Source organism: Pelecanus crispus, chromosome 2 (assembly GCF_030463565.1).
Source record: "Pelecanus crispus isolate bPelCri1 chromosome 2, bPelCri1.pri, whole genome shotgun sequence".
Classification (NCBI taxonomy): Eukaryota; Metazoa; Chordata; class Aves; order Pelecaniformes; family Pelecanidae; genus Pelecanus; species Pelecanus crispus.
In genome coordinates, this window is record NC_134644.1 from 146,094,468 (window position 1) to 146,116,070 (window position 21,603).

Here is a 21,603-nt window from a genome sequence, read left to right on the forward strand (position 1 = left end):
ATTGTTCTTTTAATTTAGCTGCTGCTTTTTGATTTTTCTGTTTTCATCTTTTTTCCCAACCTGATGTTTTAGCTGTAGATGTTTCCAGGTATTGGTGTTAGCTGCTCAGCACTTTTTGAAACCCAAGCCACTTAGGAGTCTAAATATAGATTAAAAACATTTTGGCCTCAAGAACATATGGTTTGAGCATTTTGAAGTGAAGAATTGTCAGGATAAAGCACAAATTATTCTCTAGGCTTGAGAACACAGATATTGTAGAAAATCTTTCATTAGTTAGCAATATACTATTCTTTAAAAAGTCATATATAGTATTACCTTATATTTTAGGGTTATCTTACATTCTTCTACTTTTGCAAAAGCAATCCATTAAATTTCTGCTTAATAGATAAATAAATACATAATTACTGTAAAATTCTTGTCTTATTCTCTCAGGAAACCATGACAACATCCACAGTAATTGGCAACATGATTTTTTCAGATTCTGTTTGCCCCTGAAAAGGCAGGGGAAAGGAAAGGAGAGGGCAGTGCAGTAATAATATTCTATAGAACATCTTTGGGAATAGTCAGATTCCCTAAAGCTGCTGTCTTGGAGAAAAAGTCTCCATGAAGTAGTCCTAGCAGCAAACAGAGATGTAGATCTCTGGATCACATGAGAGTTGGAGTGCTAAGCCTTGTGCCTGCTTTAAATGACAGAAATGCCACTTTTTGTTTAAAAGGACAATTTGAGGATCATAGATAGTTTCTCTTTCCTAAATTATTTCTACTAGCAGATCAGAGTGAAAAGAAAAAAAAAAAAAATTGAGCCATTAATTCCTTCGGTGACTTTTTAGTTGTGAACTGACTTCAACTTATTTGCAATAATAAAGGTGATTTTTCTCTTTTTTTAACCCAACGTGTTTGAGAGTATAGCTTTTCACAAGCTCTCCACCATAGTATGTAATCTTTCAAGAACCTGAAATTTAGTCTCTGGGGTGAAATCTCATAGGTCATAAGGTAGTTTCTTTATTATTAACATTAGTTTTATTAGTACTATTTTTATATCATACATTTTAAAGAAAAATTGCTTCTTTGTAGGCTGATGGAGAACACTTATAAAAAGATGCTTAGGGGATAAGAAAAAAAACCACTGGAATATGTTAAATTCTTTCTTTCCCTTTTCTCTATAACTTTCTGTCATGTACAAGAATGATATGAAGCTCTGTCAGATTCAGGACTCAAAATCTGCTAAGCTTCTTTCTAAGAGGAGGAAAGGTTAAGGTAGGAGCTAGATTTATTTATTTGTTGTGTGTGAGGTGTTACTTTTTTTTTAACTTATCATTCCCACACAGTAACAATGTGTGAGGGGTTGTGGGGTCATAAAAATAATCATGAAGGGGCTGGCCCACATTTTATGTATGCAGTCATTCAAAATGCATCTGTTTGCCTGAACAAAAAAGCCTTCCTAATGCTCTTTTCTATCATACTGCAGGGGGAAAAAAAGGAAGAAAAAAAACCCCAACGTTGTTAGTTTCTACTTGTTAATAATTTTAACAAACATTTTTCAACTAAATTTCCCATATTAACTCAGTACTCTTAATATACTAATACGAGTGTCTGATCAAATTAATCCAGTTTGGGAAGATAAACTTATCTTCATTGTTGTATAATTAGTTGTTAGAGACAAAGACCTCTTAAAAAAAAGAAAAGGCAGTTCTTTTTCTATGAATGTAGGTGCAATGGTTGCCAAAATTGTCTGCAAGGATCCATTCTGCCTTTCAGCTAGAAGTTTTCTTGGCAGTAAAGTTGGTGTAGCAGACAATGTGGTCTTTCCTCATGTATATCCATGCAAAGTCAGCCAGCTTCATTTTAACACTTTTCATTAGCAGTTTAAGATAGGCTGGCTGATCACAAACTGAGGCAAATGGCAAATGCAAGCAGTTTGTTCTACTGGCCCCAGTATGTGGGAAATAACCTCCAGTTGCAGTTTGAATGGATAACTGAGTTTGCAGCTTCCCTAACTACTCCACATAGGCTTGCAATGATCTATGTTTACCTACACTGTGATGGAAGCAATATGCAATTTAGTGGGTCAGGTTACACTGTCTTTTTTGGTTTATGACCTGCATCATGACCATCTCTGTTTGGCAATTAAGCCACAGTGTAAATATCACCTTGCTTCTATGGACACAAAAAGCACAACATAAGATGTTCATAACAGTCTACATTTCCATTGTTTTAATTAAGAAAATCCAAGTCCATCTTCTTGAGATATTCTTCAGCCTCTCTTTCAGTTTGCATAATAGTGCACTTGGCAATTTTAGGCCAAGAAGGAAGCTGAAAGCATGATATTGCACACTGATAGCCCCTGGGATGTATTAAAAGCAGCCAGCTAAACACACATCTAGAACATGAGGCTGGATTCATCCACAAGACTACTTTCACTGACTGCCCGTGTTTAACAGATTTCCCTTTTAACAACATGTAAATGAAGTGCTGCTTTCAAAGCTGAAGGTGTTCCATGAAAGCAAAAAAACTCTCCCAAAACAACAAAAATGAGGTCTTTACCTTGCCAACAGTTAATATTTTCCATCATCTGGCTTCCAGCCAGTAAATGGGGTCTAGCAGACAGAACTTCTTCTCCTATCTGTATAGCCCTATGTCTAACGACTGAGTCCTCACAAGCCAGCCAGGGCTATTTTAGGGTTTATTTTTAAATCATTTTCCATCTCTTCAATAACTCAAAGGGATCTTTCTATTCTCAAGTGCAGCTTTGCATCCTATGATAATGCTTTCAAGGACATGTTTTATGCAGCAGACACTGAATGTTTCAGCGTTACCATTTCACGTAAGCTCTTGGGGTGACTCGATATGGAACAGCTGGGCATATGCATGCCAAGCAAGTATAATCCATGGAAAGTTTGGGAAGTTTGAGCACAGATTACCCTGCTATGTTCTATCAGCATAACCTGCATTTACTGATGGGGAAACAGTGGTTTGCTTTTTAAATACTGGAAGCCTTGAGATTTAGCAATAGAAAGCATTATCTGTGTTAGTTGACTTCTGAATTAAATTGGATTTCAGGGGGAAAGGTGAAATGAAAAGAATCAATTGTTACTCCATTTGTCTGCAACTTGCAAAGTTCTTTTAAATATTACCTTGTCATCTTCAGTATTGTGCAATGTTATAAATATGATAGTTGGGTTTTGCCATCTTTTATAATATTGCTAATTCTCTCATTTTTCACTCAAATTGATTCAGTTTAAAATAGAAGTTGTGCTTTCTTAACCTTACAGCTACATATAAACAAAGCTGTAACTCAACAGGTTCGGTCTATTTATCCTGGAGACAAGATATGACAGAGGTCCATAAAATAATGAATGGCATAGATAAACTAATTAGGAAATTAGTTCCTCACAATATGAGAATCAGTCTACCTAAGGTGAATTTATCAATGGCAGGTTCAAAATTCAGAAAGAGGTAGTTTTTCACATCTGCTTGAACTATAGAACACATTGCCACAGGATGTTGTGGATACCAAATGCTTACATGAGTTCAAAAAGAGATTACACAAATTCATGAAAGGAAATCCCTCAAAGGCTATTAAACACAAAAATATGGCCTGTGGCTCAGAAATTCAATGAGCCACAGATTGCTGGAAGCTAAGAGGGAATATGGTGGGATTTTGTTGCCATATGTTTGCCCTGCTCTTACTCTCTTCCTGAGGTATCTGTTAATAGCCATAACTGGAGATAGGATATTTTGTAGGATAACCTTTGATCTGAACCCATGTTGGCAATTCTGTATTTAAAAGTATATACACAAGTATAATATAATACACATTCAAAGAATATATTGATCTTTTACATATTTAACCTAGTACAGAACTGGAAAACAAACGTGCCAACTGCAAGGCCACACTGTTTGGTTACAGATCAAATCTGATATTGATTAGAGCTTATTAAAAATATATATAATCAATTAAGAGCACTATGGTTTATGAAATTAATTTCATGGTAATATTGTAATACAGAACTTCCTTTAATCTGAAATACTCGTCTTGCTTTATACCTAGCCATAGCATATGACATGAGCACAGTTTGAGACACAGAGCTCCCTTAGGAGACTTCATTTTCACAACTCCACTGGTTCATATTTCCAGCAGCATATATCTCCTGCACTGTGTCAACCACACTGGCAGCCAAAAGAAATTTACTACAAGTTGATCTATGCAGTTCAGAGATCAGGATTTTCATAAATTTTTCTTGGCTGCCAACACAGTGCCCATAGCAGAATCTATGCACTAACTAGAGTCCAAGTACATTACACTAGATACTGTATTTGCATCAGGTCCAAGAAGCTTTTACTTGGCAACCTACAAGCAGCATGGTACAAAGTGACACGTTTGGGTTTTTTTCTTTTTATTACCTGCAAAACCTGAATAATTTTTTGAATGCTGGAGAGTTAACAAGATAATTACTAGATTCTTGAAGTTTTGGTTTTGTTTTCCCAAAAACACAGTTTCATGTACATACAAGTTACAAATATTCCACATGAATGTAAACACTCTGCAGTAATACTCTCCTTACATTTAAATGTAACTGTACGTTAAAAACATATATTACTTCTGTAATGAAGTTTCACTTGCTGTTATTTATTGTATATTCTTTGATGGAAGAACTGGTTTCTGCAGAATTTCAGTATGGTACAGCATCTGCCTCGGTAAATTTGCTACAGAGGCAAAAAATCATGCATTTTACTTTGATTTCTATTTCTCTTGCAGATATGCATACGGAGATAAGAGTATCAAACTACCATTACTGATCTACTGTGTTTATCTAAGGAGAACTTAAACTTAGTTTTTACCAAATATTTTCTGCCACTGGAAGACACAGTTCTATGGTCAGATTTTAGCCAGTAATTGGTACATTAAGCATCATGTCTAATGCACTTGAAATCTAAGCTCCCAAGAAATCCTTGTTTTCCCCAAGAGCTACTTCTAAATCTTGCTGTTTTAAAAAGCTGCACTTGTGTAAGTAGGTCAATCTTAAATTAATCTAGTTAAAAGTAGTGCACTCTCCATTCAAACTGGTTTAACACTCCCTTAAATAGGCTTAGATGCATTCAGTAATTTTCCAGAAAAAATAACTGCTTTAAACAAGGTTTAAACTAACTTAAGTGCATGTAGCCAGACAAATGTGAAATCAATTTTGATAAAACAATGCAATTTCTGAAATAGGGGCAAGAGTTTATGCCTTATGTTAGAGATGTTTACCTTCTGACAGATAGCAAAAATGTTCTCATACACTCTCAGGTGAAGAAAGGAAATATATAAATTAAAAAGCCATAAAATATATGATGATATGTATCAGTAATGGATTTTGCTCTCTATTAGAATATAGTGTGTATATATCTTCATCCATGATGGCCTGTTCTCTGAATGTCTTCCTTTCTGCTCGTTCTGCCATAATTTTTAGGATTCCATCTGAGAGCTTTCCTATATTTAATAGGAATTATGTTTATAATATATCATTCAACAAATCCAGGAAAAAGACATTGGTGGAAAATACGTAAGGCAATAGTGAGGAAGAAGAACAGGTACATCTCAGTCATTATTCCCAACTGATAAGAATAGTCTGTGTTTCATTCAACATGCAGGTAGCAGTGACCATTAACTGCAAAATTCATCACAGTCCTTTCTTTCTTTCCCTGCCATTATCTACCAAAATGAATTTTCTGAGCATTGTTACTAGTCAAGGAACCTGGCTTTGATGGGTTGGGGTTGCCAGGGAATATCAGAATGTTACACAAACTTGATCCATGAAAAATGGCTTCTGGGGTTTGCTAACAGAACTAGTTTAGATATGCAGATTTCTAAAGATAAGACAGCTTTCTCTGAAGTCACTGTTCAGAAAATTGTTTTCAGACTCTTCATCTGTCCCTCTCTTGGGTCTTACTTCAGAAATGGTGAAGGGTCTGAGATTCATTTAGCTTTTGAAATTGTCCGCTTTTAAATTACTGAGAAAACTAAAAACTAAACTGAGAATAGTTCTTTTCCACTCCAAGGCTTTACAAGGGATTCCTTAAAAAAACCAAGCCAAACAGACAAAAAAACAAACAAGCAAATAACACTTCCCCTGCGAAATACAGCAGCTAATGATCCTATAATAAGGGACATATATCTACTTCATCACTTCAGAAGCAGCCCCCACTGTGTAGACTGCATTTAGCAGCTCTTAGATCAAATGGTGCCTCCTCTGTTTCTCAAAGTTCTGTTAGAAGATCATAGGCAACCTTCAGTCACAGGAATGAGGCAATGAAATAAAATCTAGTGAGTACTGTATATAATACATGTTTTGACTTCTTTCTAATTTGCATTTTCTGAAGTACACATAGGAAAACTGGCCTACTGAAATTTTCTATTGTTTCATTACTCTATGCTATTAACAAGGCGGAGTTACAAGGTAAGTCCTATTCCTAATTGAGTCATTGTAGAAATACACCTTCCATTTTTTCCAGTAGCAAACATCTATGCTCAGCAGACATTATTAAGAGCTTTCAAAACTGTTGCTCAAAGTTAGAACAAAATATGGAGAATATAAGTAGAAACAAATAATTGTCAGTCTAATGGTAGGGGAAGCATGTTATCTCTAAGACCTTGTGAATATATATGGCCCATCACACTGCAGTAACTTGGAGGATAGGGGAGGAGGAGACTATAGGCTCTGAGGCTTAACAACTCCATAATGAAGCCAGAAATCTAGCACACTACTTGTTCTACTAGAATCTGACATTTCAACCTCTAATTATATTGCAGTGCATCAAAAAATTTCAATGCTGCAGATTTAATAATGGACAGATGAAGATAATATGTGGGAGAGCCTTGTTAAGGTTAATAACAACACCACTTTCAGCTTTGGTACAGAAAGACAGGACATAGGACAAGATTTTTCTGCTAGCTACTGGAAAATTTACTAAAAAGTCCCTATCCGCCCCGCTCCCTTGCAGTGACTTTGAATTTCATCACAGTGATTTGAAATACTGCAAATTAAAAAAATACTTTGAAAAATATTTTTGTTGAGGATTTTGACAATACGGTATCTCCAAAATATTGCCACTCTTAGCAAGAAGTCATTGTTCTTTTCTGGATTTAGGTACGTTATTCCTTGTCCATAAATTTTTCATTTAAAAAATTAGGTGATGTATATCACCTAAATGGATTGGAGTAATGGGGACAATGAAATCTCTCCCTAGTCTCAGGACTGGTATACTAATATTTCTTCCTTTCCTTTTTTTTTCTCCACTTCTTTTTCTTTCCAGCACTGAAGATCAGAATTTAAAGTTTTTCTTAATAAGTGCTGATTTTTGAGATAGCTACTTACATAACTTGATTTTCATCTCCTATTTATTCTTTACCCTTTTTACATCTTTAAGTGTATATATTGTGAAATGTTTTCCTGTGATATTCCTGTCCTTTCTGATTTGCTATTCCTGAACAGTGTTTCACCTTCAATGTTTGTTTCCTCCATCCTCTTCTTCTACCATAGTTGCCAAGTGCTACCAGAAATGAGACTGCCTAGGAGCACAAGGTACTTCGTAAGATGCATGAAGAAACTATCCTGTCCCAAATAATTTACAAACCTAAGGCTGTTATCTCACACTGAGGCCTGGTTAGGCAGACCATAAAGGAAATGGAATCTACTGTAGGTGAAAAGGCCTACTCCCACAGAACAACTTGAAAAGTAGGTGTACTAAAAGAACAAGAGGAACATGAAAGCTGACTGGAGGAAGGCTACAGTCCAGTGCATACAAACACTTTGTCCCAAGTTTTGGAAGACTACCATTTCTCTACCTTGCAAAAAACCCCAAACTATTATCCTCCAGTATATCCCTCCTTCCCTAGCAAAAGAAATCCTGTCCTTGTTTCCATTGCTCCCCTGTGATGGCAAGTTTTTTGTCTTTCTTTCTGGCCAATACTTCTGGCATCACCTGCAGCAATATGGAAGGAAATTCAGAGAAAACACCTCTACAGCTCAGCTGGATTTAAGGTACCAGCTGTACTCTGCTTACAGGGTATTACGAAAGCAACAAAAGACATCATTTTAGAGAGTGTGCAAGTGTTAAATTGTATGGCAGGAGGTTTTTCCTGAGCGACAGGCCCGTTAGTCTTTACTCCTACAAGAACCTTATTCATTCCTCAGAATGAGGGAGGAGTCAAAGCACAGATCTCTTCCCCAGATCATGATTGATAAGATAGGTCTGCGATCCACAAAACCATACCACTGAAGTGAGAACAAAAGAAAGCAGCACTGCACGGTGGAGATGATGTATTTCTATTGGAACTGTCCTTACAGTCTAGAACATTATTAAAATCAAGCAAAACACAAGAAAATCAAGCAAACATAATTAAAAAACAAACAATCAAACAAAACAACTAAACCCAAACCCCAAACCTAAAGTATGAAGACACGGCAATTAACTAGTCAGGATAAATTATCTTAGGAATTAACTATACTCAGAATATTGAATTTGTATATGATTACTTATTTGGAAAGAAAAATATTTTTAAAAGGACAACATTTTATGAACGCATTTCAAGAAGTTGCCTGTCTTTTCTGAGGTACACAGTAGGCAAATCATTTTCATTAGAAGAACAGTACAAGATGGAGAATGAAGCTAGTAATTTTCAAGATGATCTTATGTTTGCATTTTTGCTGCTAAATAACAAAGTTGGTCCATGTTTTCAAATCACTCTGGAATAATAGAATAGGAAACAGAGCAAATCAGCCCTTTGGGGTGAGAGTTAATTTAAAAGTAAAAATAAATCACCAAATCTTTTTCCCCTTCTATTGGATTTCTAATAACACTACATGAAGATGACTATTGGAATATTGAAGCAATGAACCTTAAAGGAAAATGATACTCACCTGGGAAAAATTACTCATAGCTAAGTTCATAAATATATTTTTCAACCTTCTGCTTTTCAGTGCTCTGAGACTGAGCTCAAGATGATAGGGAGCCTAAGAGAGCTGTAAGACTTTTCTTCCTGTCAGTCCCAAATGGCATGCTTGTCTTCTTTTTCCACCTGGAAATTTTTTCCAGTCACAAAAAAAAATCTGGACTTTCCTTCAGGATTCCTAGATGTAAGCTAATGCAGTAAGACCATCAGCAGAATTTGGCCTACCTGATAACTGGAAGTCACCAATCAGACAAATAGGCACTCTGCATGTACAGATTAACTGCACACACATTGCAATTTATAGAGTTACAATGACATAGGGCTTTTCTCTGGACAATAGCTATGACCTAAGATCCATGTTTCATGCCACCTCAACAATGAAACTAGGAGTTGCCAAAACTCTTCGGAAAACTTACATTGGTAAGATATTTATTTTAATTGTCATGTATTTTGCACAAATTTTCCAGTCATAAAATGTCCTGGGTTTTCTACTTTGACTATTCCATTCTAACAGGAATATGTCCCCCTCAAAAAAGTATATATGAGTACACCAAAGTACATAAGTTATTAAATTTGTAGAATAAATTTCCAGTGATACCTATTAAACCTTCATGACATAGATAGCAAAACTTTTTTATTATAAAAGTTCAATGTTTTAAGATACTTAAAAGCATATTTTTAGTAACAGTATCATTTTACTTTCACTTGATTTTTTTTCCTTCAAAATATCTTAAAATTCATTAATACAAGAAATAGCTTTTGAAAAGTGCTCTACAAAACTCAACTACAAAAAGGCATATAAAGACATGAATGCCCTTTTGCACTCTGAAAATTATTTAAATTAAAGGAGAAGGAGATAGCCATAAGTTTGCATACTTTCATACAGACTAAAAGTATCCATATATGGAACTGCTCCAGAAGAGTTATCACATTTTAAATTGACACCTTGACTTCAACGTACACGTCTGTAGATTTTCCTGAGTGTTTGAAGTACTAGCTCCAAAACCACAGAACATTATGTGCAGTGTTGGTTTCCCACTGAGGCCCATAAAAACACCTTAATTTAGCCTCACAGTGCTGTGACTATGTACCTGAACTGCACGAGCAGAAGATTCCCACTGTTGCTTCTTTGAGCTAAACTTGTAAAAAGGGCAAATACGAGCAGTGCAATACCACAGATTTTGCTCCAGTAAGAATCTAGGGTTTGGTCCACAAGAAATAAGCTCCTTGAACCCTTTCTGCTACTAAGGGCTTTCACAGTGCAGTACACTGCTCTTGCTTCACTGACCCTGGCACAGCAGAAGTCTTGCACCATTAGAACAGTCACAATACCGTATTTATACTCCTGAAATATTAACATAAAGCTTTGTTGCAAACTGCAGGCTACAAATACTGCTACGTAAAAAGCTCTGAATTTTACTCTCAGGTGAGAAAGGGAAAGGAAAGGAATCAGATAAAGTCTCATTGTTCACAATTTCAGTGTAACATTTAAATACAACAGTTCTGCACCTCTTGCCATCTTTATCGTCTTTTGTATGCCAGAAACATCCTCTTTGTGCATCTGTGCATCCTCTTTTGTGCATCATTGTTTGTTGAAGAGACTCTCTCAGACTCTATGTAACTGGCTTAGAGAGATCTACTAAGAGAACTGAGGCTGCTTGGAACCAAAACCTGTCAAAGCATCAAACACAGAATATGTCTACAAAAGCTCTTCTCTGATACTGTTCTGCAGAGATGAAAAGTCTAGCTTTAAATTAGGTTTCCCAGACAATGGCAGTAATTTAGTCACATGAACTTGGAGCTTGACCAGGGCCAGATTATAGTTCTGTGAAAAGTAACTTTAAAGAATATCTTTAATCTTGATTTGGTAAATTTTAGGTATGTCAACTGCACTATGAAGTCACTGACTACAGGGAATGTACAACTTAAGTAAATTGGAATTATTGTTGGAATTAACAATTCCAAAAGACGTTCAAAAGTTATTGGGAAACAATAACTCTTTTCTTGGAATGGCATCCTTAAGAGTTGACTTTAAATGCTGACTGCATCTGCATAAAGAAAAACTGGAGAAGACTAGGTTTTATGTACACTGGCATCCACTGTATTGGTGGGTAGTCTCCATGTTCTTAACGTCTCTTATATCACTGCTAAAGAACATTCCACTTTTTCCCTAAACCTAAATAAGATCTGTATGGCAAACAATTTCAAAATGCAAGTAGTTTATGTAAACATTCAACAGTACAATGTTTGAATGAACACAAAGGTTCCTAGAAAGAATTCAATGTTTTCAAGAGAAACATGTTTTCATACTGTAACTTACATTTAGACAGAAACTTTTCTGCCTCAGATTCTAATAGACCAATCAACTGAAGATATTTCTGAAGTAATGTGAACTCAGGAAAGAAAACTATGTTACTTTAGGGACAGGGAAACATGGAAATAGTTCTGTTAGCTGAAAATTCATGCCATTTATTTATTTTGTTTAAACTGAAATCTTGTCTTACCATCATGATTGGGATTTCCCAAAGTCCATGGCTCATCTGAGTCAAAATGAGTGTCTCCCCCAATTCCTGGCCCAGGGAAATATGCATGAGCCAAAAATCCTCCCTCCCCATCAAAGGGAGAACTGTCTCCATGAAAACCTGATGCAAAAATGATTGTAATATCCACGTCCCTCTTGCCATTTTCTAATTCAATATAAGGAACTTCTTCAAATGTTAGAGGAGTTACATTCTGCCACACATCGAAGGCACGGCGAATGGCTTTACGAGTTTCAGCATCACCTACTTTTGGAGTGACGTTCTTTATGCTGAAAGAAACAGAGAAACGTTAAATAGATTAAATTTAGCAGAGTGGTAAGTGACACTGCTTACATCCATTTTCCCCTAATTATTAAAAGCAGCATGCTTTTAATAAAATGTGCTACTCCGGCATGTCCTTTAAGAGTATCTTTAAACAAGCTGGTGCAAAATTATTGTGTCAATCTGTGTAGCCCTTTATGCTGACTTACTATTTGTTCGCTAGGTTGCTCTCAGCAGTACAAAAATCTTATTTTTAGAAGATTAAAAATATTTTAAAATGAAAAATTCTTAACAGTGGGATAACCAGATTAATCAACCACTGAGTGTTTACCTCCTGGACCACAATTAGAATCCATCACAGCTAAAGAACTACATGTCATTTCTGATCAAAAGAAAAATGTTTCCAGTTAAATGAAAATTAACAATAGCAGAGCTCCATACTGTGACCACCAACCAGTATTCAGAAAGCCTTAAAAACAGTTCTTGTTTCATTTGTAACTGGATAGATAATTCCTTATCAGAAACAAAGCCTTTTTATTTCAATACAGGCTAAGACGTCCTTTTATAATCTGATTACTTCTATAAATCTTGCATAAAACTGTAGAAATCATCAGAGAAATCATTTTATAAAAAACAATTATGTTCTAATTCAGAAATATATATTTAAACAGAAATTTCAGTCTTCACTACTTCTTCAAATGACACACGTAAGAGAAAGGCAAAAAACCTTCAGAATTACAGTTGAGTTCAGGGTGACAGTTACTAGTAAATCATACTGGAATCATCTTAAAAAAAATATTTGGTTTTATCATCGAATTCAAGAAAAGAATGGCAATAATAAATTTCAGACCTATTCAATTTCCTCCATCATTTTTACTCGATTCATATGGCCAGCAAAAACTCTGTTAGGTTTGTGTCTGTTCTGAAACTGCTGCAATCAGATGCTATTTGTTCATTTGCCATGTGCTTGACTGAATGTCCAGCACAAATTTCAGAAATTACATAGTTCTAGAGTATGTGTAAGATTTATGTAAGTTTACACAGTATGGCATGTTAATGCAGAACAAAAATATTTTCATGAAAAAACCTGGAATGATTGATTTGTTTTGGTGCATTAAATGTGCTTGATTATATGGTTTTGTAAGTTTATATAAATGGAAATAAATCCTTCAAGTCTAACTTTATAGATTTGACTTCACATATATAATATTTTCTTCATAGCTTCATGTAGAAAACAGTTACCTATTTTGAGTTCCACTCAAAAATATTCTTGTATTGAGTCCAATAATGCTAGTCTAACCAAAGCATTATTTCTTTTTAGCTGGTATGTATGTTCCAAAGAGATATTAAGGCAGATTAGAAGATAGTATACTGTAGAGAATCCACTTCTTTTTTGTTCCAAAGATGATTTAACCAGTCATTGCATACTTGTGCCTATTCTCTTATTTGTCTGGCTTGTAGCATTGATTCTTGTTCTGTCTTTCTCTTTCACACACGTGAGCTTTAAGAACATATTTTCCCCCTAAAAACAAGATATTTAAAAGACATTTCTGCACTGCAAAATCATTACCTTTTTGTTGTCTCTTTGAACTTAAAAGTTTGAACTCTTTAAATCTCTTATTATGGTCTATTAATATTTTCTGTGATTTTTATTGAACTCACTCCAAGTTTGCAATGTTCTTTTAAAACTGACTCTGTCAGAACTACAAAGGACTGCTGTACTGATCTCACTGTCAGAGAGAAAAAGTCCTCTAATCTGTAGGCATAGCCTTACCCTATATGATGTAAATGTCATGTGATTCAAATTGCTTTATATGATGCTCTTTCTTCACAGTTATTTACACATCACTAATTTTATGATCAGTGTTGTGTTGATTTTCAGGTGTTTAAAAAGATATTTGATGCACTGCACTAAATATCAGTCCCTACAGAACCTTTCTCTGAAAGCTCCCTCCTTTGTGAATTACTTTTTTGAGATGTTTTAGTTAGCAAGTTCATAAACTACTCATCCTATGCCCCTTGAGAATGTACAGTATTTTACAACCAGAGTGTCATGTAGCACTAAATCAAAACATCTCACAAAGGCACACTTACACTGCGACTACCAAAAACTTGACAGCAGTTAACCTGTTGCTATGCTAAGAATACCACTTACAAAACTGATGAATTGTCTCTTAGTCAATCCTGCAGTGTGCTCTCTGAAGCAAATACATTGTCTCAAGCACAGCTCTTTGAAGGATTAGAGCCTCTGTTATTTGCTATATATAATGAATACAGCAAATGAATCAACAAGCTTTCACAGAAAATAGAATATGTCCAGCAAAACTGATATTGTCTTGTAGGAAATGTTCATCTGAAAGATACAGGTTGGTTTTTTTTTTATTATTTTATTGTTTTGCATTTAGGAATCTTAGTAATGGGTCATAGTCATACTTTGGGTTATGTAAACAGAGCAAAAGGATGGTCTTATGCTGTTATATGTGATATGAGGAAATGGATAAAAACAGATTGTAATTTTGTATTGGTGTTAAATTAATTACTTGGTCTAAAAGGGCTTGACTCACATTTTAAACCTTATCACTTTACATTTTCTTGCTTTTTCAGTGAACAGAATTAGGTTTTAGTCATTGATTACAAACGAAAAATTGAGCCATTGTGCTAGTTTCACACACATTAACTAGGGGTGATTACCTATGATGGGAGACCTTTTCCACAGGATTCAGCTATTGAATTACTTTTGAAATAACATCTCAAGGTTCATTGTCAAGAAGAAAGATTTTTCAAAGCATACTTTCTGTATTAAAACAAGACAGATTTCTGGCTTCCAAAACAACCTTCTGGAGAGGGTGAGATTATACTGAAAAATGTAGCTTCTAAAAGAAATTAAATAAATCAGTAGTTATTCCAATACAAGAGTTTTTCCAGAACATGATTGTCCATTTTAATGTGTTTAACACAAGCCATGTTCAGTCCCAAGAGGGCAAATTCCAATACTGTGTGTAACATGAAAGTTGAAGTCGTTTATCTGGGAACTTTGCTTAGAATAATTCACCAATGTAGACATATGAAATCCAAGTTATTTTACATTTCTTTCATGGTGTTGACCATATAACCTCCAAAGGGGAAGTACAGTAAGAAGATCAATCCATACAGACAATGTATCAACTACCAGAGATTCTAGGACTCATCTCTTAAAAGTCTTCAGTTTAGACATATCACTGCAATAGCAAATGAAGTCTTATATGAACCCTTTTCCTATTATATTTGGCTCTACACCTTAAAGCCAACAGTCACCTGAAATAGTGGTAACTGTCACTGGTAAGAAAAAAAAAGGAACTGGGTATCTTATGCTCAACATGTCCAGATAATGGAGCTCAAATAAAAGTAAGTGGAGGACTTGCCAACTCAGAACCGCTCCTATTGCAAGGTGGCAGCATGGCAAGACATAGGACATCACAATAAGAAAGCAATATTTCCTAAGTATTACTTTCCTAACCTCCAAGTCTACTGATCATTTCACAGAAAAGATGTTCAATAGAGAGAAAGATCCAATGCTGACCTTGACCAGATCGGCAGTGCAACCTTATAAAGAGGCTGAAGAACATACTCACAATTCCTTCCAAAGGGAAAGTATTTCAATAAGTAAAAGATGATCTATAAGATGAAACATTTACTTCAATGCCATTTTTTACAAACTAGTAAACTGAGTGACACTTTGTATAAATTTTGAAAGCTGTTATTCTTAGCTGACCACAGCCATGTATCAGTTGAATACAGTATTTTGGGGTTATTATTGCTGTTTGATGCAAACATGGTTTTCAGCCTGATAGTTACATTAGGCATTATAGCTTTTAAACCCATGTCTTGCACAAGAATAATAAGATTTCACCAGTGATATGCAGTTTTCATACTGATTTACTATTTCTACAGAAGCCTTAAGAGTCTTGTTTTGGAGACTGTTATTCCGAAATTCCGAGACCTATTGATTTTAGAAAAGCTTTGGGTTTTCCTTCCCCTCCCTCTCCTTCCCCAAAATATCCTCAAAAAAAATTATCCATGTTTCAGTGACACATTTTTGGCTGCCACAACTTCAGGAGCCTTGCAAGGCTGTCAAGATATACCTCACTTGGCTGTGTAAAATCAGTCATCTGAAATTTAAATACAGTACATTAAGTAGCACATATTTGCCATTAAATTTCACTATTTCCTTTTTTTCTTCCTGAGCTGTCATTAGAACAGCTCATTATATTTTTCATGTAAATTGCTACAATTCTGTATATAAAATCAACCCTTCTGACCCAAGCTAGACCCAAGAAGCAGTTCAGCAAAGGCTAGACAAAGCTCAAAATGCATAAAGCTTATTATTACTGCTTACCTTAGCAGTAATGGCCTCCACAAGAGTTATAATAACTCAGTGACAGACTTCTTCATGGCCTGTAGACTTTGATACCTCTATTCTCCACTGCATATAATAAATACTGGTTTTAAATTGGTTCTATGCTCATTTGTGCATTAAATCCAGAGTACGAGATTAACAATATCTCACTACCCTGTTGTGCTGATTAGACTGGATACTAATGAGTGCTATTAGAATTATTATGTAATTATAATGTTGCAAGATGATTTTTTTTTTTTTTTTTAGAAAATAAATATATGAATTAAATATAAATGGGGAAAATATTTCTACAATGCCATTTCTCCCAAACACTCCAAGATGTTCTTGGAGCAAAGTCACAAATTGGAAACCCCATTCTAACGAAAGAAAGGACACAGAAGATAAAAGAACAGGAAATTCAACTAAGTAGGTAAAAAGATGTAGTCAGTAATCTGTCTGAAGTAAGCCAATTATAGATCTGTATTTGATATGAAAGTTAAGATAAAATGAATTGAAACATAGCTTAAATTTGAATAACTTGTTGAAACTACCTTCTCATTGCTGTAAATCAAACCTAAACTGAACCAAAGCTTTTTTTTTTTTTTTTTTTTTTTTTTTTAAATTCCACTGTTACTTTTATTGAAATTAATAGATTACCTCTGGTCAAAGGTACATTTCATTTTGCGCCACCATTTCTCTAGAGATACTTTCTATCAAGTTGCTTCATTAATCTCTCACTGGTGTGGGTTTTCTTAGCTTCAACTTCTTTCCAGTCTCACTTTGCTAACTCTTTGTAACTATAACCTAAGAATGTTTCTCATGTAGAATGTGATCTTGGTTCATATAGCTCCTGCTCCAGCTGATTAAACCCAAGTCAGAACTATTGCTTTTGATTTTCTTGTTCACATTAAAAGTCAACATACTGTTGCCATGTTGAGAACAATTTATAATTCTCTTGCCTCTTTGGTTTCATGGGTAATATTCTCCCCATAACTCATTAAAAGGAGATAAAAAGTGACAAAGATGAGATTTCCAAGGTACAAACCCAAGATTAGCAACATAGTTGACAGACAAATGCTTTTATAGGAAAGATGTTCTAAGTAATCCCATGTCATAATTTACTACTAATTATTTTAAAATTAATAAAATACAACATAAACATTTATAATTATAGCACACTGATATTCAAATATTTATTTATTTCAGGATTGCTGAAGTAGGTAAGTATTAAAGAAATGAGAACTGATAGTCTACAATATTCACATTTTATATGAAAAAGACTGACAAAAATACAGCTAGCGAAGAACATTTTTTTGTTAGTTACTCTGTGAAAAAGCATAACTAATTGGCTTAATTGATTGTTACGTAGGAATCCTCTCTCAAAATTACAGTTATCTAGACTTTTTTCATTGTATAAATTTTAGAATTACCACAGTGTAATTTAATCTCCTTTTATTAGGTATATTTGACATGTCCTCCCCCTTCTATTCAGAGGTTAGAAATGCTAAGGTATATAATACTGCTAACACAGTTCTTTAAGAAAAGGGTAAGCATACCTTTATTAAGTTGGACTTTGGGAAAGCTTTAACAGAGGGATAAATATGCTTAAATGAACACTCAGGAACTGAACTGTTCAATTTTATTCAGATTCCTAAACATTGCCTATAATGGCACTAGCAGATACCAGGTAGATAGATACTGGAAATTTTTCTGTGTGTCATCAGGTTGACTAGAATTGCATTTTTTATGCTATTTATGATTGAAAGTTGGTAGGAGATGCAGTTGTAATGACAAAAGAATGTATAATAGAGCCTTAATTAGCATCGAATTCTGCATCCATGCTTACTACAAAAAGCTAATGCTTAGTGTCAGGAGTCATAGCATCCGTGTCCTTAAGAGTTAAAGCCCTATGGTAGTCTAACAGCTTATGAGCACTTTATTATAGAAAACAAGTAGTCTTTTTAGTACAAATTACTATTTTTCTAGATTTGCAAATGTGAATCATCAGAGTTCCAGCAAAACGTTGAAGTAGGAATACTAAGAACTCATGGGTAGGTCATTTTGAAAACATCTGTTTTCAGAGAACCCTGAAAACTTCACCATGCCACTCAGAATGCTTTCCACATCTGGAGCTATCACATGTCAATATAAATCTACATGCATTTTCTATACAACTGTGTGCTCTGTGATACAGAGGAGCTAAGGACTTCAAAATTTGTTTCTGAGTTAAAGCGGTAGGGTAGGATTCCAGAGCATATAGTTAGGTATTTCCACTACCTTAAGGTCTCGTAGGCCTCATATGTACATAGGGGAAAAATTATATCAAAGTGCAGCCCAATCCTGTAAATGCTTCTGTCATGTTTCAAAATATATTAGTCAGGTACAACTGAATTAAAGCATAGAATATTGCTAGGATATTGAAGAAAAGTTTTCAGACATTTCAGTTATTCACAAATTTGTTAAAGTTAGGATGTTCTCAGCATCTCTGAAAAAAGCAGATAATCATTATTTCCCCTTATTTCTGCTTTTCATTTTTAATGGAAAGACAATATGCTCATGTCTTGATGCTGAAATACCCTAGCCATATATTTCAAAAATAATGCAATGTGAATTTCATCACAGTGCAAAGCTTGTGTTATCATTTCAATATAGACACAAAGCTGACCTTTCTTCATTCATGAGCAAACTGAAATCAAGGAAATTCATCATATACTGACTTTGTGACAAGTATGATTAATAAGGTGCACAATTCCTTGATTTAGGAAATATTTTCTAAATATTCCTCTGTAGTAGTATACTCAAAATATTTTTTTTTTTTTTTAAAAATCTTGTTGCTACTTTGAATCAACAATATTTTCTAAGTTTTTTTCTTAATTTGGTATTTTCTTTCTTTTCAGTGCGGCTTTTAAACATCCAGGAAAAATTCTCTTTCCATATTCCACACAGTATGGATCATTCAGACTATAAAAATAACACAGTCTATTGTTAACAAGCCAGATCAGACTTTTCATTGTGTACTGAAGCTCCCAGCTAGCATTAATTCATTTAACAGGACAGCATAAAGTTAGACATGTCAAAATCTTTAGTCTTCTGTCAGGTTTTGGAGAGCTGAAATCCAGGATGTATCCAACTTGTTGAGAAAGTAAAAAGTCATTAATCTAGAGCTTGATCCAATGTCCACTGGAGTCAAGAAAAAGATTAAATTAATTCTAGTTGGTTTGGGATGAAGCCATTGACCATCTACAGTTAAGTTTATTCCACCAATTAAATTATTACATATTGCTGCACGATCAAACTGGGTTTTTTTTTTTCTTCCTCAAGACAGCAAAATAAAGCAGAATAGCTTTTAATTTCTCATTTTATTTTATTTTAAATTGTTATGAAATCTAAGTAATGGTTCTAATGCAAGGTAAAGCTTGGCTTTTTAGAAAGCATTCTCCAATTTTATTTGCAAAAGTGTTCTTCAGACTGAATAATCTGAGCAATTGACCAATGACTGACTGCTGGAGTTAAAATGAGTAATAGTATGCCCAGAAGTCTGATGAAGAGGACTTTATATTCAAAAATTCTTTGTCTAAAAAGGACATATAAACATTTATGTTCTATTTTTACAAAGCTGGTTGCTTTATTGATTCACTTTGTTGCTCCTTCTTTAAAGTACTGGATGATTTACTTTCCTAGCAAAAGAAAAGGTGATTGTTTTTTGAGAGACTTATAAGTGTCTTTGTAAACACCCCCTTAAAAAAAAAAAAAATCCCTTAATAGGTTTCATAGATTTCTTCTCTGACTCTATATAGTGTTCAGAGGTTATTGTGTAACCTGATACAGTCTAAAACACTAAGGAAGAATCAAGACCATATCATTAAGATCTTTGTAGTTTGTTCTGTACTGGGGCTATAATTTTCATATACTCTAGATGTTCTCCTTCACTCCTATACTCTTCTGGCTGGTAAAAAGATTCAAATATTCACTTTCTGTTTCCTTTTTTGTAAAAGTCATGTTAGTATATAACATAAGTACTAATAATGTTTACAAGGTATACCAGCATGAACTATACCAGGCAGAAAAGATACAGTAAGTAATATTGCTGTGTAACTTCATTAGAAACTGAAATTCTAACAAACACCCTATTCACCAGTTCGAATAGGTGGAAAGCTGCATTCCCTGAGGGAGACAGAGTATAACTAATGCAGCACAATGCCCATTACATACTGATGTTCCCAATGCTGGAAATGTGCATTTTGATACTGTCCGCACACACATTCTAAAAGTAATTATCACATAAGTCCAAAATGTAATATGTGGCCAAAAATACCATAATGTAAATTATCATAGTAAGTCACTTCTTTGAACCTCCATCTTGAGATTTTGGGGAACTGTTTCAGCTTGAAGAGTTACAAATTGAAAATATGGAAATGTAGAAAAAATGTGACGTGTATCTGTTTTGAACCTCTTACCCATGATTACAGAGACAATCTAAGAGGAAATATATTCTGAACAACATTAATTAATTTAAATTTAATAGGTGCCAGGAGCAATTCTTGCAGAAAAAATAAGTGACAGACAGAAAATGCTAGAGTAAAAATACAAGTAGACACAGTTTAAAATGCATTTTTATGTGATCTCAATTCTATTTTTCCATTAATAATGCCTTGATGCTTTGCCTGATGTGATAATTATTTCATTTAAATAGAGCATCTGAGGATACACTCTAAGACCAAGTAGCCAGACAGATAGTAAGTGGTAAATGTAACTTTTGGTCTCTTTCAAAGGGCTCCCCTCAGCACTGGAATTGCACCTATTTGACAATGATGCATACAAAGAAGAACTCCACACCTGCAGATTTCACAGAGTCTGATAAAAGTTTATACATTTACAGTATTATATTAAATATTTTCTTGAAATAAGCAACAAAGAAGCAAATCTGAAAAGCTTGCCTTACTCTACTCCAATCAAAATCCTTAGCAAAAAAAAAAATCACCAAATATTTTTGACCTGTCAGCCTCACCTCTGTGCCTGGGAAGATCATGGAACAGATCCTCCTAGAAGCTATGCTCAAGCACATGGAGGACAGGGAGGTGATTCGAGACAGCAAGCATGGATTTTCCAAGGGCAAGTCCTGCTTGACCAACCTAGTGGCTTTCTATGAAGGAGTGACTGCATCAGTGGACAAGGAAAAACAATGGATGTCATCTGTTTGGACTTCTGTAAAGCGTTCAACAGTCCCCCACAACACCCTTCTCTCTATATTGGGGAGATATGGATTTGATGGGTGGACTGTTCAGTGGATAAGGAATGGGCTGGATGGTCACATCCAGAGGGTCATGGTCAACAGTTCAATGTCCACATGGAGACCGGTGACAAGTGGAGTCCCTCAGGGGTCCGTACTGGGACCGGTGCTGTTTAACATCTTCATCAATGACATAGACAGTGGGATCGAGTGCACCCTCAGCAAGTTTGCAGATGACACCAAGCTGAGTGGTGCCGTTGAC

General features: G+C 34.9%; 1 protein-coding gene across 1 annotated transcript in view; it reads right to left on the reverse strand.

Moving 5' to 3' along the window:
- The window catches only part of MMP16 (matrix metallopeptidase 16), a 182,384-nt gene that overhangs the window by 60,628 nt on the left and 100,153 nt on the right, over positions 1–21,603 (reverse strand). The window contains exon 4 of the mRNA XM_075705269.1: positions 11,440–11,744. Coding sequence (XP_075561384.1) covers positions 11,440–11,744 — 305 coding nt within the window. The remainder of the gene's footprint in view (positions 1–11,439; positions 11,745–21,603) is intronic.